The sequence below is a fragment of the Nicotiana sylvestris genome, chromosome 11 (genome assembly GCF_000393655.2).
Source record: "Nicotiana sylvestris chromosome 11, ASM39365v2, whole genome shotgun sequence".
NCBI classification, from domain to species: domain Eukaryota; kingdom Viridiplantae; phylum Streptophyta; class Magnoliopsida; order Solanales; family Solanaceae; genus Nicotiana; species Nicotiana sylvestris.
In genome coordinates, this window is record NC_091067.1 from 153,167,671 (window position 1) to 153,194,704 (window position 27,034).

The 27,034-nt window shown below is 34.5% G+C and overlaps 4 protein-coding genes across 4 annotated transcripts; 1 reads left to right on the top strand and 3 right to left on the bottom strand.

The window, feature by feature from the left end:
- Nucleotides 1–1,222: 1,222 nt before the first annotated feature.
- Nucleotides 1,223–3,453, bottom strand: LOC104243008 (uncharacterized). The gene has a single exon (XM_009798121.2). The coding sequence runs from the start codon at nucleotides 3,043–3,045 to the stop codon at nucleotides 1,801–1,803; it is 1,245 nt and encodes a 414-aa protein (XP_009796423.1). The 5' UTR covers nucleotides 3,046–3,453; the 3' UTR covers nucleotides 1,223–1,800.
- Nucleotides 3,454–5,547: 2,094 nt separating this feature from the next.
- LOC104243006 (uncharacterized) lies at nucleotides 5,548–14,076 on the bottom strand. The gene is made up of 4 exons (XM_009798120.2): nucleotides 13,739–14,076; nucleotides 8,765–8,901; nucleotides 7,593–7,697; nucleotides 5,548–6,238 (listed from the first exon to the last, which is right to left on the bottom strand). The coding sequence occupies exons 1-4, from the start codon at nucleotides 13,808–13,810 to the stop codon at nucleotides 5,812–5,814; spliced, it is 741 nt and encodes a 246-aa protein (XP_009796422.1). The 5' UTR covers nucleotides 13,811–14,076; the 3' UTR covers nucleotides 5,548–5,811.
- Nucleotides 14,077–16,193: 2,117 nt separating this feature from the next.
- LOC104243010 (uncharacterized) lies at nucleotides 16,194–16,862 on the top strand. The gene has a single exon (XM_009798124.1). The coding sequence runs from the start codon at nucleotides 16,194–16,196 to the stop codon at nucleotides 16,860–16,862; it is 669 nt and encodes a 222-aa protein (XP_009796426.1).
- Nucleotides 16,863–22,540: 5,678 nt separating this feature from the next.
- LOC138881869 (uncharacterized) lies at nucleotides 22,541–25,175 on the bottom strand. Its single transcript, XM_070162156.1, has 5 exons — nucleotides 24,546–25,175; nucleotides 23,911–24,344; nucleotides 23,772–23,775; nucleotides 22,858–23,601; nucleotides 22,541–22,774 (listed from the first exon to the last, which is right to left on the bottom strand). The coding sequence occupies exons 1-5, from the start codon at nucleotides 25,173–25,175 to the stop codon at nucleotides 22,541–22,543; spliced, it is 2,046 nt and encodes a 681-aa protein (XP_070018257.1).
- Between the last annotated feature and the right edge of the window lie 1,859 nt (nucleotides 25,176–27,034).

Genomic DNA, 27,034 nt, shown 5'->3' on the forward strand with positions numbered 1-27,034 from the left:
TAATAGTTTTTATAGTTATAGGCAATTATTGGAACGACTCCATACAACTATATATTCTGTTATCATTTCTATTCTAACTAGTATATATGGAGATTTGGTGGCCGCAGATTATATTTTCTTGCTCCATAACTGATTGTGTTATTGCTAATGGTAGAGTATGTACTGATATTTGTAGGGAAGGAGATCAAGGTTTGCATGGCAATCGCGTGGAATCAGAAAAGGAACAAGAAATAAAGAAAAAAATAAATAAGAAGAAGTCAAATTTAAGTGTGAAATAAGTTATGGCAAAAATAACAATAATACGATTTGGGCAAAAATAAATGAATAAAAGAGAAAAAGAAAAAAAAGAAAAGGAGAAAAGAAAGAAAAAAGGTAAAAAAAAGAAAAGAAACATAGAAATAAAAAAGAATTGAAGAAAAAAGAGAAAATTCCCCAATAAAACTATTATGGGCAAGAAAAGTAATTAGTTTGATGGGTAAAAAAATAAATGGGTAGATAAGGGTAAATAATTTTGTTTTTGTGGGTAACTGTAAAATGGCTAAATAGTGTCATTTCCACCGTAAATTCTGAACATTTTGTTGGCCCAAACAAATAGCGAACTAGCCCAAAACAAGGCCCAACTACACTATTATTCATATTTCATACCATTAAGAAAGAAGATTCGAGTAAGATATGCACCTTTTTCGGGAATAAAAAAAGGGAGAAATTCAAAAATAGCCAGATTTACAAGTGGTCATTTAAAAATAGTCACAGTTTCAAAAGTAATCGAAATTTAGCCATTTTTCATGTAAGATAAATCTGAACGAAAACACTGTTTAAAATTTGGAAAAATACTCCAGTATAATATACTAGAATTCCAACATAAGTATACTGGAACTCTAGTATATTATACTGGAATTCCAGCATATTATACCGGCCCAACATAAAATACTGGAGATTGGAGCACCGGTGCTCCACTCTGGAACTTTCTGCGTGTTGGAGTTCCAGCATAATATGCTGGAAGTTCATATACAGGTGCACCGATCTCCAGTATATTATGTTGGAACTTTCCATGTTGCAGCAAAATAGTGACTATTTTTCAATGACCTTGCAAATGCTGGCTATTTTTGAATGACCAGTCCGAAAACTGGCTAGCCCGTGCTATTTTTACCAAAAAAAAAATCGTCCTACTTTCATTTGGTTTTTGGGCCTAAATTTGTTGAATCCTCGAATCTCAATCAAATTCTTTGTTTCATAGTTGAATATATTTCTATAACTTCATATTTAATAATGCCTAAACTCTTTCTTCTGCATCACAGCATCAACAATTATCGGAATAAGCAAGACTACTATTTTTAACGGAAAATAATTGATACAAACATAATCCAATTACCATTTAGGAACTAGTGCAAGAAAAAATTCTTGAAAATCTAATAAAACACTTAACCTTGAAAAGATTGTGGGATTATGGCTAATGGGAACAGTTCTCATATGAGAATAACTTAGGTTACTTTTGTCATGTCACTCTCTTAGTCACACTAAACACAACATAAAAAGATGAATATTAGATGACCAATATAAAAAAGCAGCACGGTACACTAAGCTCCCGTTATGCGCGGGGTCCGGAGAAGGGCCGGACCGCAAGGATCTCTTATACGCAACCTTGCATTTTTGCCGGAGGCTGTTTCCACGGCTCGAACTTGTGGCCTCTTGATCACATGTTAACAACCTTACCAGTTACGTTAAGACTCCTCTTCAATTAGATGACCAAAATACTGTTTAAAAACCAGATTTTGAATACCATGATCAAACATAGACAGTTCAAAAGAAGGCTCTGCTACCATAAAACACTCTTGAATTCTCTTTCCTCTTATTGTTATTCATATCTGATGAACTTCCATTATTCTGAATCACATGATCTTTCTGATCATCAAGATCAGCTCCTGATTTATCCAAGTCCAAAGGCAGCTTCATTTTTGCTAATGATTCAGTAAACTGCTGCATACTTCTCATGTACATATCCACTATTTGCTGCTGCATAGCTGATTGTTCTGCATCAATCTTGATTATATTCCCTAATGGAGCTGAAAATACCACATGGGGTTCTTTCCTTTCTTCGTTTTCGTTCTTAATTGAGTCCCTTTTATCGATCATGTTATCGATCTTTTTATCTGGTGATGAGCCTGCTGAGTTCCTGTCATCACTTAGTGTACTTGTCAATGAGCTAAGGAACCAAGAATTGTGAATACTTTCTTTTGGAGAAATATTTGAGTCATGATCATCAGCAATTTCATCATCATCTTCTTCTTCTGATGGATTAATTGCAGCCATTTCGTAGTCATGATTCTCGGGCTGCTGCTGTTTTTGACTGTGAAATGATGCAGAAAGTTGGAGAAATGAACCACCTAAGTCAAAATATTGGGACACCATTTCTTGATTCTGTTTAACTAAGTTGATCTCAGGAAACTCAATTCTTGAATACTCGATCGGATCAAGAACAAGTTGAGATGTATTTCTGTCTAGTAATACAACTTCTGAACTTATAGAAGAAGAAGATGATGGTGAACAAGAAGGATTATTTGATACTGAAATGGGGTTGTTGGTATTCAAGAAAAGTGACAATTTAACAGTACCAGCAGGAGAATGAAACAAATCAGTAGAAGAAAGACTAAAATCTTGAGTGATTTTTCCTTTACCAATAACTGAAGAAATAGGTACTAAAGCAAATCCTAAGAGTTGATCTTCCATTAGTGTTTTGGCTCTACTAAGCATCCATATTTCACATTTGAGAATCGAGTCGATTTGGGATACTTTCATAGCTAAATCTTCATTGAAATCTGGATTTTTGCCACCACCATTTATGATCCTTGTTGATATGGCTTCATCAGGATTGTAAGTAAGGGAAAATTTGGCATAAACATCTTGGTTGTCATAGATACAAATGTTGTGAATGTTCCTAGCATGGTGTACATGAATTTCAAGAATTCCAGAGAATTCAGATTCTGAATCTGTACTTATATTTGGATTGTATAAAAAACTTGTTGATGTTTGCTTGAAAGAGTCCATAAAAGGAAAATCAAAAATCTAGTTCTTTCAAATCAAGAAATGGAATAGGGGATAGGCTGATGTCTTGTGTGCTAATTTGTTATAGCTAGAACAACATGAAAGATCAAAAAATACACATTTGATGTTGCTTTATTTGGTTTTTTTTTTTTTTGGGGGGGAGGGTGGGGGGGTGTGGAGGGCTTGGGGTGGCAAAAACAAGCTAAAATATCATGTTTTAGTACATATAACATGTTACTTGAAGTGCAAACATGGCATTGGAGGTTTGGAACATTTCTTTCTTTCTTTAAGGGGTGAGAGGACAAGGATAAGAGTGACTTACAATTGAACTAGAGAAGTTTCTAGTGGAATTGTGTAGGTGGAAAGAAGCGAGAAGTAGGTACTAATATAGTATGGAAAGGGTAGAAAAAGAAAGTGCTTAACTTCTATGCGCTTATCGCGTAAATGTCTGTATACTATTAGATCACTAAAAGATAACTGCGAGTAATAATTCAAAAAACATAAAATTAGTAGTAACAAGGAAAATAAGGTAGGTTAATTATTTCAACAGATAAAATTACACTCTTTATATTGTCAATGTACATAAATTAAATTAAAAAAGAATTACTAGGAGGGAAGAGTGAGCAAGATGAGAGGAAGGGTTAGTTTTTAAGTATAATAACTAACCATGAACCAACAAGGGTGGTGGTGGAATGGTAAGTACTCCTTCATCCTTAACTAGAGGTCTCGGGTTTGAATCCCTAGGTGTAGAATCGCCTTTGTTAAGGAGAACTTTACCCCCAATGTGGGACTTTCCGGCACGAATCTGGATTTAGTGGCGACACAAATATGAGTATCGGACACCGGATGGGAAACCCCAAAAAAATAACCATGAGATTTTCATGTTTTTATTTATTTTGACTTAACTTCTTGTTGGTTTGATTGTCTAACATCATTTTAGAGTGAAGATCTTTCTCAAAAATATTTTTATCAATTTTGCACTTTGAAAAAGGGGAAGAATTTTCTAAAAGGAGAATGATGATAATGATGATGAAATGAGAATGAGGACTAATTTTTCTTCCTCCACTTTTAAATGTTTTCTCTAGCTTTTGTGGAGTGGGTGAAAGATAGAGAGATATTTGGTTAAGTGTGGGGTTTTGCTTTGCTTGGCATTGCAGTTTTCTTCATTTGCTATCACTACCTATTGAAAATGGAGGTCCTACCATCTCCATTTCATCATTCTTGACTCTTATTCAAAGATTCTCTTCAACGTCTCAATAGATTTTGTCATGTGTTATAATAACTTTACCTACTCCTATTTTAAGGAGTCTTGAAATAGTTTACTAAGATTTGTTGGTTTAGTTAAGAAAATGTGTGATTAAGACATTAAGGGCCGTTTGGTTGGAAAACAAGTTATTCCGGAATTAATTATCCCAGGATTAGTTATTCCGGAATTGTTATCTTATCCTCCTATAGTGATAAAAATAACACTACAATTCCGAAATAACTAATCCCGATATTAGTTATACCATGATTTTATTAATTAAACGTGAGATAAACTCATCTCAAATTTAATCTCGGAATTAATTATCTCTTATCTTTCGTACCAAGCAAGCCCTAAGTGTATGCAATCTAATTGTCAATAAAGTGAATGAATCATGGGAAACTAGGATTCACATCTTAACAGAGCCAAAAATTGCTGAATGATTACTTTTCATCTGCCTAAAGCGTGAAGAGGAGAGTTGCCCAGTGCTTGTGTTGATCTAAAGTAAAAAGTATCCGGTGAAATAGTCGATATGCGCATGTGCAAACTGGTTCGAACACTATCATAATACCAGATATCAGTTGATACATGTGGAGGGTTTAGATTTGTTTACACATAGATTTCAGGGTTGATAAGTGGCTAGGAGTTGTCAGTCTCATCCATTTCACTTTATATATCCATCAACTAACTACTAGCAATCATCATAGTGAGTAAATCATGGACATGCAAGATTTACTCCATGAAAATCAGTGAGAGGAAGGTTGAATTCTTAGTGCTGAATCTTGTTAGATCTAATGTGATGAGTAAAGATGTTGGAACAAAAAGAAAAGGTTAAAGATGCTGAACTAAACTAAAGTGGCAGCCATGTACAAGATATCCCGCGTTCACCCAAATTCGGAAAAAAACCGCACCCCAATGGGTGTTATATAGACAACCTACCCTAATGCAAGCACTAGTGATTGCTTCCCTGGCTCGAACCCTTATCTATAGGTCACACGAAAACGACGAAGACGACTTTACTGTTGCTCCAAGCCTCTTGTTCTAGTTGAACTAAACTAAAATCCATAAATAATTTGAATGATCCATCATGGAAAAAGGCACTATGAGAATATGCCCAAAACTGGTAAATATGTGGAATAAAAAGGTTACTCCACATAAATTAGTACTACCTTAAAAATTAAACAAATGGAACATATTTACAGGTCTTTTGAATCCTCCATCCAATGCTATCTGAAGCAGATAAGAGAATTGAAAAAGATTACTAAATGTCAAGAATCTAAGACAACTATGAAACTCACCTAACAATGTACATTTATTGGGGAAAACAAGGAGTTTTCTTTCCCCTTTGTCAAGGATTATAAATATGTGGAAATAACAACAGGGACATGAACATAGTCCATCCCATTATACCAGTAAATCCAGCATATTGACCATGTCAATTATTTTACAAACAAGAGAAATAAAATACTGTACAGGGGTGCGCAATTCATGAAGTGATGATCTTTAGGGTTGTCTAGGAGCACAACTCACTTCCGACCCATCCTAACCAAACGCTGCTGGTGCTTCTCAGCGGCCGCCTTATCAGCAGCTTCACGCTTCAGTGCCCTCTTTGCACGCCGGCCAACAAGTTCTTTAGGAACAGCATCCTCCTTCTTCGGCTCACGAGAGGGGCCAGCACCAGATTCCTGAGAGTTAGGTCGATAAACAGGCCTTGCTTCTTGCCTTCCTGCACTAACATATCCGTTATCACCCCATCGTCTGTTGCCGATACGGAGTCTCGATGAACTACTAACGAAATAATCTTCTGCTAAATCTTCTTCTTCTTCGTAATCATACATGTATAAGTCATCCATATCATCATCAACCTCCGCCCTTTCCTCCACAATCAAAGGTTTAAACCATGATGCCCTAAGGAGAAGGCAAACGCTCTCCTCAAACATGTAGTCCTGAAGGCTGTTAAAATGGGCGAATAAATTATTACTCAATGATGATAGAAGTCACCAGCTGCAACTAAGGAATTAAAAATCCACAATAGTATAGATGGCAAACACAGAAACAACAATGCGCTAAGTCAATATGTCAAAGCAAAAAATAGAACTGGAAAAGTTTTTGGTCTCAGAATAATTATAACTCATAAAGAGAAAAGTCGCCACCTGCAACGAAGGATATTTTTCTTTAACTAAGGAATTCCAAATCCAAATAAAGTACAGGTGGCAGAAACAGAAACAACAATGCATTATCATGCGAAGAAAAAAAAACTAGACAAGTTTTGGGTCTCCGATACAACCTAGAAAGCTTTTTTTTTTTATTTGATCAATACAACCTACAAAGAATTAATATTTTGAAAATCAAACCGTGAAGAATAGTTAATATCATGAAAATACAGCCTTCTTATAAATTAGGGAATGTTAACATTAGTTATCATCTAATGTTTTTTCGGTGTATTTGCAAGGTAAAGGGACAAGATTATTTTGAACACCATTTTTTGATAAAGTTATATGGAACACCATTCTGAAACACTAAGAGATTCTTGAGACACTATAAGTTATGTTGCGCGAACTCTCCAAAATGTTGCCGCACCCATGTCGGATACTTCTAAAATACATTAATTTTGGAGTATCCGACACGCATCCGGGTATATTTTTGGAGAGTCCGAGCAACATTGACTATAAGAGGGTAGACATCTGATAGTCACTGGATGCACAACCTGAGCTTGGTAAACAAAGTACATGAAGATACTCTAGAGATCAACTTGTTCTGGCATATTTAAAATTAAAGGGAACTTGCTAAGAAATCGAGCAGTTATCTGAACCTCTCTAGATTAAACTCTTGATAATATGCTTCATAAAACATCACCTCCCTCCCTCCGTCCCTCTAGAGATAGCACCACGACCCCAACCAAAGAAAAGAAATGGCAACTCATGTCCCACAACTTTAAAGGTCCAGTTGCCCCCACGGAACTTGCCTTCTAGCAATTGAAGGGTTGGAGGACAATGTTGCGAACCAAGGTTTTCGACACCATTTATTTCTTCCCATCGGCCTAAATCTTGGTGGGCATAGTATCCGGTGTCTGCTAATTGGGAGAAAGCAAGAAGGGACAACACCAGAAGAAAATTCAAATTTAAAGGTGAAGTTACCAACGCAATTGCTTTGTAAATTAAATCGATATGTTACTCCAGCAAATAAGACAATGCCATGTCAGAGCAGATAAAAGTGTTAATGAGATACCAAACGGACCAAGTTAGTAGCATCATGATGAATCACAATATTTAAAGGAAAGAAGATGTACTCAAAACTGATTAGTTACCTTCCATCAAGTGTGCGATGGATGTAGACAAACTCAAATGGATGCTTACACTGAGGGCATGTTGGTTCCTTTTTATAGGTTGCCCATCGAAGGATACAAGTCACACTGAACATCAAAAGGAAAAACATATTATCATCATAAGATTTTCTGAAATTACAAAGAATAGACATGTAAAGCACACAAAAATACAAATTAATGCAAACCATCGAACTTAGAAAATTACTATACGCCTTTAAAAAGATGGGTTTCATAGTAATAAAGTCCGATCAGAAATAAACACATATGAAGCAGCAGCACGACAGTCACAAAACCACAATATAACCTAGCACACACTGATTAGTGAACCATGCAATCACAAGAACCTCTCATAAACAGAAGTCGAAGCACATATCAAGACCACATTTGACAATATCCAAAGAGAAGTATCTATATAACCACTGGACTTGGGCAGCAGATAGGGTAGGATGCTGTTTAAGAAACCAATGACAGAGACCACCATAAGACATGACTTGTATTTATGGCCAAGGACTAAGGAAAAACTACACGCAAAACATTACTTCTGCCCCCACCCAATATATACAGTAGCCGCCGATGCAGAAGTAAATCTTTTTCATATTTTCCTTACCTCACCACTGCAAATCTGTCTCCAGGAAAAATTGGGCTCAAAAAATTTAAGAATGTCACTGCAGTAACCAGACCAAGAATATGCAAGAAAAGTCTCTTTTCCTTCTCTTTTCCAGTCTCGCAATTAAAAGAGTGGCTAAGCAGAATCAGTACCCCTGACATATATGATTGTCTCCGTGAAAGTTTGGATTCAAAAAATATAAGAATGTCATTGCACCAGACCAAAAATTGCAAGAAAAGTCTCTTTTCCTTCTATTTCCCCATCTCGCAATTAAAAGGAGCTACTAAACAGAATCAGTACCCCTGACATATTGATTCTCCCCTTCGCTATTAACCTCCATTTACCGCCATTTTGATCTTCATTACAACAAAATAATTGTAACATCATCTTAGTGGATAATTAGGTGCAAGACCAAAAAAAAAAAAAAAAAGGTGCAAGACCAAATTGATGTGATATGTTTATCTAAAACAGGAATGAACAGAATGGAATCAAGTGTCTACTGATCAAATGGAAGTAATGACAAAAAAGAATAGTCGGTTAGACAAACCAGTACGCATGCTCGCAACCTTTTACCAGGGCAGTTTCTTCAAGCACTATCTTATTCAAGCAAATAGCACAAATCCCATGATGGTTATTCTCGCACCCAACTCGGTGTGTTTCCTCAGCTGTGCTCTTCATTTTGTTCTGAAAGGAAATCCCATATCAATCAATGGAACCCATATAGTGAACCCCAATATGGCATCTAAACTCAATCCACACAAGAATAAGATAGAACTAGAAAATTCCGAGCTATTGTAAAGTCACAACGTAAAAGATATAGTTAGTTTAGTACGCCCAAATAGAAAGGTTATATAGTCTATTAGACAAGTTACTAAATATGCATTGCCATTCAAATTAACCAATTTTCAGCAGTTCTTTGCACACAATTACTATTCCCTTCCATTATAAGCTGTCCAGAAAAAAGGCCTACTTTATGATAACAAACAAGTAGCACATACAAGAAACTCCGGGAACCACAACAAGCAGAAGCTCCCAAATCGACTAGAAGATAAAAGTTCCAACTTTTATCAAATTTCATAATCACCTTGCCATAACTAAAGCTCTTCATCAAATAAAATCAGATGAATAGAGTCAACTCAAGATATTCTAACAATCCCGGCTTCTCTCAAAAACTCGTGAAAATTTACAATAAGCATCAATTATCATCACAAAACTACCCCATCACACAAATCTTCACTCAACTACGTCGTCGATCCTCCCCCTAGGATTTGGACTAGTCATAAGAGCACAATTTGTTATGCGTGGGTTAGGCGCACGCCAATGGTTCAAACCCTGTTGTAGACAAAAGCCTAGTATCTAAGTGGAAAGTGGTAGACGGGTTGGCCCAGGGTTGTAAAAAGCGGCGGCTACCTCGCTTAAAGCGAGAAGCGAAGCGAGGCATCGCGCTTCTCTTAACTGAAGCACAGCAGATTTACAAAAGCGTTCGCTTTCCCTGAAAAAAGCAAGAAGCGATGAAGCGATGTGAAGTGTAAGAAGCGAGCGCTTCTCTTTATAACAGGGCTGCAACGTATTTAATTAAAAAAGCTGTCTTTTTTTAAAAGATCATCGAGCAGCAACAACAGAGAACAACAGAAGCAACCTAGGATTCAAGTTTTCTACACTTTACAACTTCAAGATCATCAAGTTTGGTCCCAGGTATGTGATTTATTCTTCCTCCTCCTCCTCCTTTTCTTTCACCGTTTCAATGTCCAAGTAGGCGAAAAAAATTTTCCCCTTCAATTCTTCTTTCTCATTCTTCTCCTCTTTTTCTTCTTCATTTTCTTGCATTGTTTCAGTGATAAAAAGATTGAAATGCTGGCCATTTTTTCGTTTCAGTTATACTGCCCTTCTTCATATACTTACTGCATTTTTTTCATATCATTTATTCTTAGTTCCTAATGTCTTTCTTATATGTTATGTAGTTGTTCTTTTAATGGAACCAAAAGAAGATAGGAAAAACCCGGCTTGAGCTTGTTCTGCAAGAGTTAGCGAGACCAACAAGATGGCAATTAGATGTCCTTTTTTGTGGCAAGATTTCAAATGGGGGAATCTATCGTCAAAAAGAGCATCTAATCGGTGGTAATCCAAACGTCGCATCTTGTCCTAAAGTTCTGCCGCCTGTGAAGGAAGAATTGAAAGCATACCTTCAAAAATGAGTTAAGGACTCAAATGCATCATAAACAAGAACTGCATAATCTTGATGATGACGATGATGAAATAGAAGAAGGTGGTGATGGTTCGCCGCATCCATTAAAATCACAAAAGCGGGGAAGGATACAAACAATGCCTTCAAGTTGTGGATCTACTGGTAAGAGTAAAGGTCCTATGGATTGTTATTTCTCGCAAAAACCAAAAGATATGGGAGGAAAAAGTGGTAATCCTCAAATTGATGCCAAAGCGATTTTGAGGGATCGTGTAGTTGCAATGTTTGCGTGGTGGATGTATGATGCAGGTCTTCCTTTTAATTATGTTAATATACTGACACTTTTTCTGCTTCTATTGCGGTTGTATGCCAATATGGTCTAAGAATGAAGCCTCCAACTTATCATGAAGTTAGAAGTCAATATCTAAAAAAAGAGGTGGAAGAGGCTAACAAAATCGTGAAGGAGCACAAAGTAGAATGGAACAAGTATGGTTGTTCCATTCAGTGTTGTCAAAGGTGAAAAGCGCAAAAAAAACTCAAAGGTTTGTTGAGGTTTTAAGCGCAAAGCGTAAATAAAGTGTGAGTTTTAATGAAGAAAGGCGCAAATGGATACAAACTACAAATATGTACGTGTAGTCCAAGACTAATATCTATCAACATGAATACCAAATATATGGACAAAGAAATTGAAGAAAATTTACGATAAAGTGAAATATCAATTGTTTAGTGTCGCGTTTTCTGGATTACGCTCATTAGCAAGGAAAAGTATGCCTTAGAGCCTTGATGACAACACTAAAGCGCCCGTTAAGCGAGGCGAAGCGCTCAACATGTTTTGAGCCTCGCTTCAGGGCTTAAGCGTGCTTAAAGCGCGCCTTTGATAACACTGCTTCCATTATGATGGATAAGTGGACGGCAAGAAATGAAAAAATGATCATCAATATCCTGGTGAATTCTCCTAAGGGAAGCTTGCTTCTTGAGTTCGTTGATGCAAGCAACTATTCTACTGATTCAACCAAAATGTACTCCTTGTTCAAGAGTACAATAGGCTCTATTGGAGAAGAAAATGTTGTTCAAGTTGTCACGGACAACGCCAGTGAAAATGTTAAAGCTGGTGATTTGATGTTTGCAGAGTACCAGCATATTTATTGGACTCTGTATGCAGTACATTGCATTAATTTGATCTTCGGTGATATTTTCAAGGAAAGACCCTTCAGTTCAGTCATTAATCGGGCAATTAGAGAGCATTCCTATATTGTTCAAAGGCATTTGTTATTGAATATGATGAAGAGATTCACTGAACAAAGAAGCATGGTGAAACTTGCAAAGGCAAGATTTGCTACTGTTTTCTTGACTTTGCATAGGATGTATGAGCAAAAAAGCAATTTGAAGTTGTTTGTTTCAGATGAGTATACTAACAATGCCTATGAAAGGGAAGCTCGAGGGAGAGAATCTGCAGATATTATGCTTTCTACTTCATTCTGAAATAATGTGGTTCATGCATTGAAATTTGGTGGTCCTTTAGTTAAAATGCTTCGTTTGGTGGATGGGGAGCAAAGGTCACCAATGGGCTACCTTTACGAAGCAATGGATAGGGCAAAGGACACTATTTGAGACTCTTTTACAGATCAAAGAAAATATAAAAGAGCCTTTGAGATCATAGATGAAAGGTTAAGCGATCAGATTCATCGCCCTCTGCATGCAGCTGGACTTGTTTTGAACCCGGAACTGTTTTATGACAATGAAGAGAGGATTATAGGAGATGAAGAATTGTGGAATGGAAACATTGAATGTACTGAGAAGTTGATACCTAAAGAATTCGTGCAAGATAGAATAACAGAGCAATTTAGTACTTATACAGTTGCTTATTGTTAATAAGTTAATTCTTTATAAATATTATGTTTTGAATATTTGCTCTACTTCTACAGTTGAATAGTGGAAGCAATATGGCCATTCCACTCCAGAATTACAAAAGTTTGCCATCAAGGTTCTAAGTCTAACGTGTAGCTCATCCGGGTGTGAAAGGAATTGGAGCATGTTTGAACATGTAAGAACTAGGAAGAAAGATTTAGTATATTGAGATAATTAAATTATATCTCAATTGTCCTAATCTTACTAATTACATATTATTTGCAAATTCATACCAAAAAGAGGAACAAACTAACCTTGAAGCATCTCAATGATCTAGTCTTCATTAAGTACAATATAACATTGAGGCGTCGTTACAACGCTCGCAATGTAATTGATCCAATTAGTTTGGACACCATCGATGATGCTAATGAATGGCTAATTAGAGTCCCGGAAGATCATGCTGATGAAGAAGTATTTGAGGAAACTTTTGATTTCACTTGGGGTGATATTGTGGAGGCACGTGGAATTGGGGAGAGGAATTATGGTTTGAGGGGGAGTACCTCAACTTCAAGCTCACAGAGGAAGGGAAAAGAAGCATCTACTTTGTCCCTAGTTGATGAAGAAGAAGAAGATGAAGAAGATGAAGAAGATGACGAGTAATATAATAATGATAGTGAAATACAAGAATTTGACAATCTTGTAAAAGAATAAGATGCTCATTTTGTACTTTAATTGATGCTACTCTTTAGTTTTTACATTGAAGTATTGAACATTTGCTTACAGTTATATGTGTTGTATATGCAATATTTATTTTAATATTTTTTTTTAAAATTTCGCTTCACTTCAAAAAAGCGAGCACTTCACTTCTCGCTTCTCGCTTTAAGCGAAAAGGGGCTTGCCGCTTTTCCTTGCTTCACGCTCTTCACAGCACTGGGTTGGCCTGAGTTTCTAACAGTGCGCCACTGGTCATGAGGGATTTCTCAGTAATAAAAAAAACTATGCATTGATCCCAATCTAGTCTAGCATATATTTCCTTTTCACATTTCAATCCTCTATATCCTTTATTCCGATACCCATAACACATCTTAATTTAGATTAACAACTAAACTTCCAATAATCTAACACTCCAATCTACCAAATCGAAAATCCAACCTTGTTGGAGAAAAAAAATACAGAATAGAAACAGGAAAATTAACAGACCCTAATCAAAGGAAACGTGATATTCAATTACTTAAAAATAACTAAAATCATCTCAAGGAAAAACTGAATATTGGATCAGCCAAAATATTCAAACAGACCCAGCTAATAATAAAGTAAAAACAGCCCAAAAAACACAATGGGCCAGCTATTACTTCAAAATAATCAACACCCACATAATTATTTCAAATAAAAATTGGATCTTGCAACATAATTAACACTAAAACAAACCAACAAAATCAAAAACTAGAAATACCCCAAAAGGTAATAAATTAAATGAAGACCCAAATTTACCTGAGGTTCAACGGTTAGATCTTGAAGGTCGTTGACGAGTTGGGGAAATTCAAACTCGACAACTGTGGCCATAAGGTAAAGTTAGGGTAAGGTTAAAATAGAGAAACGGAGAGATAATTATATACTCTACCGACTAGTTTCAGTATATATAAAAATGGAGAAAATTACAGGAAAAGGAGGGGGGGGGGGGAGGAGATTGATTCTGAAGGATAATTCTTTGATTCCAGAGGAAAGGGAGCTTCGAACAAGGGGACGAAGCCAACGCGGATCACATACAAAGACCAATTTATACAATGTCCCACGTAACCCACGCCACTCCCCCCCCCCAACAACAACCCTACCCCACCTAACAAGAAAATTTGGGGATCGCAATTTTTTTGCTGATTTTATAAGGGGGAAAAGGTGAAATTTATTGTTGTATTATTTGAAATTGGACAATTTTATAATTTTTTAAACTTTTGGTTATATTTATTTTTCTCAAAAAAGTTACACATGTGAAATCTATTAATTTTATGCTAAATTCTTAATGTCCAAGCGAATATGAATGACTTGCCAAATTTGAAAAAAAAAATCATTTTATAAATGATAAAGTTATCGGGTTAATACTGAACTACTGTTGGATTAATGATATACTTCTGCTGTTATTTTTAAAATTATTTATTATTTTTGACAAATATAAAATAATGGATATGTATTAAAAGTGAAATGATAACAAATATTAGAATACATGCATCATATAAATAATCTCAAAACAAATAAAAAATAACATGAAATGATTTATAAACAAGTGGTAGTAAATAAAAATGCTCAATATCTTGATGGATTATAATTTTTGGGATTTTCTTTTTAAATAATTATATTCATTTTCTTGTCCATTATTTTTTAAAATCATTTGATATCCAATAATTAGTGATTTGCTAATTCAGATTTACGTTGAATTGGCCTATTAAAGAGGATAAAATACTTTCTCATAAAAGTTCTCCAATCCAACGACTCAAAAAAGACCTCTAATTAAGGATGAACATATCCTATTATTTATATGTTAGAGAGTTATCATTTGCTGACTTCTAGGAACCGTCAACCCATGTTTGAGCCTTAGAAAATTGAGAAAATTCTGTAAATTTTATTGTCCACATTTTTGTTTAGTAAAAATGGCGTGTAGTAGCCACTAATTAAGAGTGTCTTTAATTTTTATCCACTAATTATAATGCTTAGCAAAAATAGCCACTACTAATAGGAAAAAGACAGTTTTACCCTTTCTTCAATGCATATTTTCCGAAACCCTTGTTTTTTTCATTCAGAAGAGGGAAAATTTGAGAGCGAATCTTTCAGGGCAAGCTTCGTGTGTTCTCAGCATCTGTATCATCCTCGCATGCAAACGAGGTACAGTTAATTTTTCTCCTTCTTCATCTTCTCTGTCATCTTCTCTGAATCGAATGATCGAACTGGTAATTTTTTTTTGTTTTATGCATTTTTGTTTTTCTATATGTCTAATCGCGATCAATGTCGTGTCAAGTATATGTGAAATTTCAAAAATGATCATTACAAGTTGATTCAGTATCGGAAAAGTAGCATATTTTTGTGATGCTGTTATTCAGAAATTTTTGGTGTTGAAATGTGAAATGTGTTTGTGGTTGATTCAATATATTTGATTATGTAAGGACATTTCATAAAAATAGTCGTATAAATTCATAAGCTTACTGTGTTTATGAATTTTTAGTTAATTGTGTTCATAAAAGATAAGGACCAAACGACATTAACTTTTGAAGTTGGAACTCAAAGTTAAGGACTGAGTGCCTTTAACTTTTGAACTTGAAACTTGAAGTTAAGGACCAAGCGTCCTTAACTTTGGAACTTGAAAGTTGAAGTTCAGGACCAAGTGTCCTTAACTTTTCAACTTGAAACTATAAGTTAAGGACTGCCCGTCCTTAACTTTTTAACTTGAAACTTGAAGTTAAGGACCAAGTGTCCTTAACTTTTGAACTTGAAACTATAAGTTAAGGGCTGTCTATTCTTACCTCTTTAACTTGTATATCTAAGTTAAGGACTAAGTGTCTTTTACTTTTGAACTTGAAATTTAAAGTTAAGGACCGCTTGTTCTTAACTTTTAAACTTGAAACTTGAAGTTAAGGACCAAGTGTCCTTAACTTTTGAACTTGAAACTATAAGTTAAGGACTGCCTATTCACCTCTTTAACTTGTAACTCTAAGTTAAGGACTAAGTGTCCTTAACTTTTGAACTTGGAATTCAAAGTTAAGGACTGTCTGTCCTTAACTTTTGAACTACAAATTTGAAGTTCAGGACCTATTGTCCCTAACTTTTCAACTTTAAACTTTAAGTTAAGGACTGTTTGTCCTTAACTTTTTTACTTGAAACTTGAAGTTAAGGACCAAGTCCCTCCAACTAACTGTAAGTCCTAATCTTTATTTTCTTTTTCCTTCTTTGTAGTGTGATAATGGAAGGAGATCGTGTGTTCAAGTTTGATGTTTGGCGTAATTTTATGGTGTATTGGAAAGGAGATTTACAGTATAAGAAAACAATCAAAAGTTTTTTGTCAAACAGGCAGTGGAAGAAGTTGAGGGATAGTATTTTTGGCAACTTCTTCCGATTACAAAGTGTGAAGTTCTGTGGTAAACTTATTCACTGTATATTGCTTTTAGAAATTATAAATAATGACCCTGATTCGATGACATTCAAGGTTTTTGACCGTGAAATTAAGTTTACACGTGACGCCTTCCATATAATTACTGGTTTGAAGTGTTATTCTTCATCGGACATCAAAGGTTTATATGAAAAAGAGAATAGACTTTTGAAAGTCTATTTCCCCGGAAAGGATAGAGTTGAGTTGGGTGATTTGTTTAATTTTATTACTAGTCACCCACATGGTACAGCTGCAACATTTGTAGGTAGCGATGATGATGCTGTGAAGTTGGAAACAATTTATTTTGTTGAATCTGTTTTGATGGGCAAGCGGAAGAATAGGAATGTGTCCGAGCAGATAATGAAAATTGTAGACGATGATGAACTCTGCTCTTCTTTCAACTGGGGCTCTCTTTCTTATGAAACATTATTAAAATCATTGAAGAGTTGTTTGAAGCCGAATGAGAATGAGACTGAGAAATAGAAAGACAAAGATAAAGACAAGGATAGCTACACTATACTTGGCTTTCCTTTTGCCTTTTGTGTTTGGATTATGGAAGTAATTCCTATTTTCCAAGAAAAATAATTTGTGAACTTCCAAGAATTTGGTTATACTCAGATGTTATGTTATTCGGAAATGAAATCTCCACAGTTTGATTCTCTGGGTAAAAAATACTTCCATAATGAAAATGGAAGTCAATCTAATTACTAGCTATTTTTTTGTTTATTTGTTTTAGTTCTGAAAACTTATGTTTATTTTTTGTTATATAATAGTTGTATAAGTTGATCGAGGTGTCACCATTTATTCCTGTTGAAGAAGATACAGAGCCTCTTAGTGTGGACGAGCCAATTTCTCAAGATCAAAGCTCAATGCCTTCTTCCACACAATTTGATGAAGCCATGCTTAAGGAAATTGTTAAAGTAGGTTTTCTGCCTTTGAATAGCATTAGTTTTTTATTTGATTATTTTTTGCTTACGAGACTTTTTTGTTTTTATGTTTTTTGATTCAGAGATTATCAGAGAGTTTTAAGAAGGATCTGCAAGCTGAAGTTACTAGACTAAATCAGAAAATAGCTGTAGCAGGAAAAAAAATTGAGAATGAAATCATGGTAATATCATTAATTTCAGTTAGTCCAAGTTCAGGACTTTGTGTCCTTAACTTTTGAACTTAAAACTATAAGTTAAGGACTGCATGTCCTTAACTTTTTAACTTAAAACTATAAGTTAAGGATTGCTTGTCCTTAACTTTTGAACTTAATACTTGAAGTTTAGGATCAAGTGTCCTTAACTTTTGAACTTAAAACTATAAGTTAAGGACTGTCTGTCCTTAACTTTTGAACTTGGAATTTAAAGTTAAGGATTGCTTGTCCTTAATTTTTGAACCTGTAATTGAAACTTAAGGACTGCATGTCCTTAACTTTTGAACTTGGAATTCAAACTTAAGGACTTCCTGTCCTTAACTTTTGAACCTGCAAGTCAAACTTAAGGACTCATGTCCTTAACTTTTCAAACTGTAATTCAAACTCAAGGACTGTCTGTCCTTAGCTTTTGAACCTGTCCTTAACTTTCTAACTTAGTTTCTTTCTCAGTATTTAAAGAAAACTCTAGGATCAAAGCTTGATACTTTGTTGAAGATTTATGGGAAACCCGATGAAAGGAACATAGAGAGAGAATCTAGTGTTCCAATTACTAAAGATGGAGTTGATGATCATTGTCGTGGTACAGAGCCTACTGTTGCAATTAACAAAGATGCAGGTGGTGATGAACGTGACGATATGGATGTGCATGCAGAAGTTCTGTATGAACGCGATTTCAGAGATGCACATCTAGATGATGAAACTGAGAACGTCACTGATATTGGGTAAAGTTAGATATAGATTTTGAATTTTTTTCATTGAAATTTATATTCAATAGCGTAATACATATAAACTTTTTCTTGATTACAAATTTTGTAGAATCTATTAATTGAGTGGAAGTTCAAGATATAGGAGAATGTCAAGACCAGGAAAATCCAAAAGAGACAGGAGTAATAGAAAAAATTTGTAAATGTGGATTGCCTTCTTAGGAGGATTTAGAAAGTCCATTGGGAACAAGTGTCAGTGAGATTGTATGCAAATGCTTAGAAGGAACATATGATTTGTCTACACCTCTGTCATATAAAGAAAAATTTGGAGTTCAAACTTGTGCCAATCAAGGTTAGATAAAATTTTCATGATATATTGAATGTTAGTTTTAGTGAATTATTAGAATGGGTATTAATTGTGTCGCGTTACAAAATCTTTTGAAGCTGCAAGCGAAGAAGCTGGAGTGGAGTATCAAGAGAAAAGTGGAGTACAATCTCAAGACCTAGAAAATACCGAAGGAACAAGCAGAAGTGAGATCGTTTCCAAATTCATAGATGGAACATGTGATCTCCTTATACATCCCTCTCTTACCGACAATATTGGAACCCAAGAAAATGCTAGTGAAGATATGATGTAATTGGGATGATCTTGACTATTGCAAATGGTTAGACAATGTTTATTTTTAATTTTATAAATTGTTTGTTTTAATCAAAGATTAGTGACAAGTACTAATTGTGTTAGCTGTTGTAATTATTTTGCAGAATCTTGTGAACGTGCAACTGAAGAACATGGAGAACAATTACAAGATAAAGAAAATGTGTAGCTGGAGGATAATGAAAATGATGCAAGCAATATTTTAGCTGAATTGTCTCTTGAAAAAACACAAGAAGGCAGTGTGAACATGACAGGTAATGATTGTATCCTAAATATTATATTCATAATTGAAATTTTGTCTCTTCATTTGACGATTTGCAGCAAACTAATATATTTATATAGTGTTGCCTGCAAAGGAAAACAATGATGAAGATCCTAACCAATATACGAGAAAAAGAAAGAGAGATAGTATTGGTTATGATGGTCCGTCATTTTCTATTCTTACTCCTACTCCTCCAAGTACACAAATAAGCATTGATGGGGGTTTGCCTATGGAGGTTGAAGGAAATGTTGAAGAAGATCTTGGTCGAGGTAAAAGGAACAAGAAGCTTAGTTGGCAGTTGAAATTTTCTTTTGATCAGGAAAGAAAAAAAGGAACATCGATGGCAGACAATCAAAATACTCCCAAGATTTCAGGCTGGATAAAATCAACATATACTCGTAGGTGTATTTTTCATTATGCCACAGATGATGCAAAATTATTGAAGAAATTCGTTGTGTGGTTGGGCAAGGAGAAAATGAGAGGTCGCAAAAAAGAGTAAGTCCCTTAATATATTTCAGTATTGATATTGAAATTGCTAAAGTTAAGTGTCCTTAACTTCTGTGATTGTAAGTCTAAGTTTAGGACCAAGTGTACTTAACTTTTGAATTTGAAAATTAAAGTTAATGAGCTATTGTCCTTAACTTTTCAACTTGGAAATCAAAGTTCAGGACTAAGTGTCCTGAACTTTTGAACTTGTAAGTCAAAGTTTAGGAGCATGTGTCCTTAACTTTCAAACATGTAATTCAAAGTTAAGGACTGTTGTCCTTAACTTTGAACTTGATACTCAAAGTTAAGGACAGACAGTCCTTAAGTTTTGAACTTTGAACTCAAAGTTAAGGACAAAGTGTCCTGAACATTTAAACTTGTAAGTTTAAGTTAAGGACCATGTGTCCTTAACTTTTGAACTTGAAACTCAAACTTCAGGACCAAGTGTCCTTAGCTTTTGAATATATAATTCAAATTTAAGGACTGCCTGTCCTTAATTTTTCAACTTGAAAGGCTAAGTTCAGGACTAACTTCTAACTTTGATATTTTCAAAATTTTCAGGGGACAAACTGATATATATGCTGATGATAATGGTGTGAGAAAGAATCCATACAAATTGTATCATCAAAAAATCAGTAGCAAAATGTTCTTCCTTGAGCTTTCAGATAGTAGCTTTGTACTTGATGATAAGGTTAGATAATTTGCAAGGCATTTATTTTCTTTATTCTTAATTTATCATTTTTAATTATTTTATGACTGATGGATTTGTTTTATTTTTTGCCTTTTTATGAAGCATATTGACATTGCCCTATGTTATCTGAGAAAGAAGGAATGCTACCACCCTCGCGACCATCCTTTTCGTTGCACAACTACTGATATTCTTTTTGATAACTATATGGTGCTTGTGTATAATGATTTCAGTGAAGATGCTACTGATGACTTTTGGTGTACTGGTGATAATTAGTTGTTTCTGACACCATATGTGTGTGTGTAGGGGGGACAGTCGTAGATGTGGAATTGCTTGGACAGAGGTTGACAAAATCTTTTTTCCGTGTCGGCTTCCTTCAGAAGATGATAATGTTGTGACACACTTTCTTTTGAGGGTATTGGACTTGAATCAGAAAAAGATTGATATATACGATTCCTTATATAGTGAGCCATATGAGGCAGGAATGAATCACATGGAAATGTATGCACGTATGATCCCCCACTTTCTAAAGTTCTCACAGTTTGACAAACATCACAAGTCTTTTGGAAATGCCTTCAACAAATTTGGTATTCAGTGGCAAAGATCACCACACCAAACTGGATCGTACGTGTTGTTATTTGTTATATTATTTATATGTACTTTATATTTATTGTTTAATTCACTGCATATCTTACATTTTTCTTAGGACTGATTGTGGTGCATTCCTGATCAAGTATGTGGAGTTGTTGATGATTGGAAGGGATGTGGAGAAATTCCAACCTGAAGATATAAAAGACTTTAGAAAAGAACTTGTCGCAAATCTTTGGCCTCATGGTGAGTGAAAAAGAAATTCTGATTATGATACACCACCAGAAAATGTTGGCGATGACTATGAGAGTAAAATGAAACTTGTTGTCCAAAGGAGTTGTAGTTTAGTTGTAAAAAAACTTAGTTGTGGTTGATCTTTTGTATAAAATTGCTGTAAAGAATCCATATGAATTCTGCAAGTTTAGAAACTTCTGAAATATTCTGTAAATTCCTCAAAATGCACTTATTCTTTATTTGCGTAGCAAAATTTTTTGTCACAGCTATGCAAAATTACAATTTCAGAAGTAGTATCAAGGCATCATGTTATTAATTTCTTTGTTTCTCTCAAGTGTTGATTTGTCCATGGAGTTTGTTAGTATTAGTTCATGAATAAGTGTAATTGAACTTCAAATTGAAAGTTAACGACCAAGTGTCCTTAACTTTTGAACTTTGAACACAAAGTTAAGGACTGCCTGTCCTGAACTTTTGAATGTGTAATTCAAACTTAAGGACTGTCTGTCCTTAACTTTTGAACCTGCATGTCAAACTTAAGGACTCCCATCCTTAACTTTATACTCAAAGTTAAGGACTGCTTGTCCTTAACTTTTGAGCGTGAAATTCAAACTTAAGGACTGTCTGTCTATAACTTTTTAACCAGCAAGTCAAACTTAAGGACAGACAGTCCTTAACTTTTGAACTTTGAACTATAAGTTAAGGACTGTCTGTCTTTAACTTTTGAACCCGTAACTCAAAGTTAAGGACTGCTTGTCCTAAACTTTTGAACTTGAAACTCAAAGTTAAGGACAACAGTCCTTAAGTTTTGAACTTTGAACTATAAGTTAAGGACTGCATGTCCTTAACTTTTGAACCTGTAACTCAAAATTAAGGACTGTCTGTCCTTAACTTTTGAATCTGGGACTGCGTGTCCTTAACTTTTGAATCTGGGACTGCGTGTCCTTAACTTTTGAACTTGTAGCTCAAAGTTAAGGACTGTCTGTCCTTAACGTTTGGACTTGAAAATCAAAGTTAAGGACGGTTTGTCTTAACTTTTAATCTTCGAACTCAAGCGAAACAAAAAGAAGTAAGCAGAAAGAATTTTTGTAAATTCAGGCATCTGCTCAAATAAGAATAATCTAAATGAATCCAATTTATAGCAAAAACTTAAAAGAGTCGATAAACATAAGTGGATATATCTACTATTCTCTATGATTTCTTGAAAATGGATGGACTGCCGGAGAATATATACAGGTTGTTCTATTATGCCCAATTCTTCTGCAACGACCACATTTGAAAGTTATTTTTGATGACTCCGTAGCTGGAATGTGCCTTTTCTTCTGCCTTCTACCTGGTGGCACTTTGAAATCTGGAGTTTTAACAATTTGTGACTTAACACTCTCTGGTACAATCCAAGAATCAGTATGTCATACAGGATGTATTTGTAATTCATATGTTTTCAGCCAAGATTCCTTTAAGTACCAGTGCGAACAAATGTTGGACTTCTTGATGTTTCTCTTCTCGATAGCTGCAATTGCATGTATGCACGGTAATTCATCAAATTGAAACTGAAAACAATCACATGTTCTTTTGTTTAAGTCCACCAAGAAAGTTATTCCTTCTTCTTCAACTCTAGAACGCCATGAATCAACGGGGAAGACCTTCAATATTGAAAAATTATAAGTTAGTGCATTATGTTAAATTATATTAAAATCATAAGCTAAACATAAAACATAATACTTACATTCAAAGTAAATGCTAAATCTATTTTTTTCTTCAATTCATCCTCTACCCAACAAGAAACATCATAAAAAGTTCCTTTTGCTTCGTTTCTTCTTTCATAAAACCAACATTGTAGCTTCACTTGAATGAAATCCATCATTCTTAATATAGGCAGCTCCCTTGCTTCTAATAGGACAGAATTCATTGACTCAACTATGTTTGTTGTTAGCATGTCATATCTTCGTCGTGGACTACAAGAACGTGCCCACCTTTCCGGTGGTTCTTCCATCAAGTAGTCATAAGTCTTCTTATCTACGTTTGCTATATCTGACATGTATAGATCAAATTCTTTGCGCCTGTATACTCTTGCAACACTTTGGAAAAGTTTTATGACCCCACTTTTTACCTTCCTACGCTTTAGGTTCTGCTCCAAATGATAGATGCAAATCCCATGATGGTTTTCAGGATATACCTTTGCTATGCCATATGCAATAGCTTGATGCCTGTCTGATAAAAAAATTAAATTCTCACGGCTCCCAATTGCATTGCGAAGCTGACTAAAGTACCACTCATAGGAATTGTTATTTTCAGATTCTGCTATTCCAAAGGCTAGTGGGAAAATTTGGTTATTTGCATCCTTTGAAACTAAAATCATTAAAACGCCACGAAATTTTGACTTCAAAAAAGTTGCATCAACAGCAATCACTGGTCTACAATGATTCCAACCAGCTATTGATGATCCATATGCATAAAACATAAAAGAAACCTGGAAATACAATATAAAACAAGGTTAACAGAAGTTAAGGACAGGTAGTCCTGAACTTCAGATTATAAGGGTAAAAGTTAAGACAGACAGTCCTTAACTTAGAGTTTCACGTTATAAAGTTAAGGACATGCGGTCCTTATGAGTTCAAAGTTCAAAACTTAAGGACAGACAGTCCTTTACTTTGAATTACAAGTACAAAAGTTAAGGATAGCCAGTCCTGAACTTCTGGTTACAACTCAAAAGTTAACTGGTTAAAGACAGCATGTCCTAAATTTTATAAAACATACTAATAAATTTTTTTTGATTTACCTATTGTTGTCGTCTATCTTTATGTTAGTATAAGTTCCAGGGTTTTTACTTCTCATCATATACAAGTATGAAGACAATAATTCATAATTCTCTTCGGGAGTTCCTCTTATTAAAGCGGAAGCAAGTTGAATAGCACGCCACGCCTTGTGATACCCAATATCTAGTCCATGCAATTTTTGCATCTCTGCCATGACAAAAGCTGGTGTAACTTCAAACCTTGGGTCTTGAAGATTGTCGATAATGTAACCACTAATCAACTTTGAAGTAACATGCCTTTGATCAGCTTTCATAGTATTAACAGAGCAGTCATGCTTTTTCTCAATCTTTACTATCTTGAACAGTGTTGAATCTTTAATTCTGAAAGCACGCACATACCAACAACACCTATCATCATTACATTTCAACGAATATCTTGTTGAGCTTGATCTAACAACCTTGAATTCAAAATGTCCTTTAATTACTATATTCGAAAAACAGTTAATTATACTCTTCTTCTTGTCAAATACTGATCCGACTTTTATTTCATCCAATGAAACATTTTCTCTTAATATCGTAGTTGGGGATTCTTTTTGTTTCAAATTTGATCTTCATCTAGTTAGTTGAGTAGAGGTTTTTTTAGCAACTTCTTCGATTACCGGTGCACTCTCTAAGACTTGAATACCCAAAGCTTGTTTGTTGTCAATCTCTATAATGCTTTGTCCTTCTACTTGAATAGAATCAAATGTTTGAAGCACCTTTTCAGTTATTGGTTGAGCTTCAACCATATCTATTTCCATTATCTGTTGGCATTTGTCTTGATTGTCATGTTGAGTTTCTCTGTTGACATGTGTTTGAAGCACCTCTTCAGTTATTGCTTGAGCTTCAACCATATCTATTTCCATTATCTGTTGGCATTTGTTTTGATTGTCATGTTGAGTTTCTGTGTTGACATGTTCGTTGCTTGTTGATCCAAAAACTCTTTCCGAAATATCAACAATGAAACGACAGCCCTTGAAGAGTGAATGAGTTTTTAGTAACTCTATACATGTGTGAAGATCTAAATCTTTGGATACAAACATTCCCTTGCTTGTTCCAAGGTTGATATCAAACAATATTACTGCTTCAAGCTTGTGTCTATCCAATTCAATAACTTCAAAGATCTGTTTAATGAAATCTTCAAACCGAATTGCCTCAGGTACCAGAACAAGCTTTGTTTGATGATCAAGATATTTATAGTCTTCAGTCCATCTACCATTAAAAGCAACTATAATGCATATTGTTTCCATCCTGCAAGTCAAGAGAATGGGAAACTCAGGACATATTTTATAATACAATCCTTGTATAATTAAGAACAGGTACTGTAAGTTCAAGACCAAGTTAAGGACCAAGTATCCTTAACATTTGAACTTGGAATTCAAAGTTAATGACTGTCTGTCCTTAATTTTTGACCCTGTAATTGAAACTTAAGAACTGCCTGTCCTTAACCTTTGAACTTGGAATTCAAATTTAAGGACTGTCTGTCTTTAACTTTTGAACATGCAAGTCAAACTTAAGGAGTCATGTCCTTAACTTTTCAACTTGTAATCCAAACTTAAGGATTTCATGTCCTTAACTTTTGAACCTGCAAGTCAAACTTAAGGACTCATGTCCTGAACTTTTCAACTTAAAACTCAAACTTCAGGAACTAGTGTCTTTAAAAATCAGGACACTATGTCCTTAATATTATGTGCTCAATTTTTATAGAATTAACCTATAATTCAAACTTAAGGATTTCTTGTCCTTAACTTTCCAACTTGAAACCCAAAGTTAAGGACCAAATGTCCTTAACTTTTTCAATTTGAAACTCAAATTTCAGGACTTAGTGTCATCAACTTTTTCAAAACAATTTGCAAAACTATGACAGTATGTCCTTAATATACAGAAGAACAGCAACAAAGTTAAGGACATTGTATCCTTAACTTTTTCAATTCAATTTGCAAAATGAGGACACTATGTCCTTAATATTATGTGCTCAATTTTTATAGAATTATCACAAGACGCGATGTCCTTAACTTTATCAACCCAGAAATTTTAAAAAAAAATCAAATTTCTAATTACTGTATAAAAATCAATAGAAATCGGAAAGAGTATAACTATGTCGAAATAAAAATCAATAGAAAAACATAAAAGTATAACTTACTGTAAATCTATGTCGATTTTTGGATGAGAATGTTGAATTATTGAAATCGGAAGAGAATCTTCTTCAATTTCGACGATCACAGTGTAGTTTTGCGCTGCTGCTGCTGATCGTTCTTAAAAGCGTAGGTATAAGTTATAGCAGAAGGGTATTTTCGTCTAGTCAAGTATAAGTTTATTAAACCAGTGGCTAAAGACTAAAGACATTTAAAACACTGGCTTTAAAATAAAGACAGGTGATGTTAGTGGCTATTTGTGCACATCTCCCTTTTGTTTACTGAAATTGGGCTTGGATTGACTCTAGTATGGACATACTTTGACTGGACCATTTGTATTAGCCCTAGAGAATTATTTTTGGGCTTCATTGAGCTTTTCTCGTGGGTATTATCATTTTTAGTCCGTATCGAAAATTATTTATATTTGATAGTCAAAAAAATGTATTATATATATATATATATATATATATATATATATATATATATATATATATATATATATTATGTATGTTATATACAAAAATTATATATAACTTTTATACATTTTTCGGCTATTATTTTTACAGCGGCTATACAATGTCTTTTTTCCTTTTCTCTTATACTAGCCCACACTTTAAATTTTCAAAATTAATTGTGAAGAATTAATTCAAATAGCCGCTCATCCAATCGCTTACTAAAAATAGTCGATGCAGGTATAATATATGAGTAATTGATGGGTTATATGTGTATAACTATGTATAATCAATGTATAAATTATATATATAACTAAAAAAATAAATAACGAATATGACCGGCTATTTATGTAAGATTATCTATACAATTAACATGCCATCATTTCTCACACGAGTAAAGGAAAGAAAATGAAGTCCAACCGTAGAAAATGGATACGAAGATACTTTCCAATGATGGTTTTCTAAATTACTAGACTGTTTTGAGTTAAATATATAATACTTTCATTTTTTTTTCCAAGACAA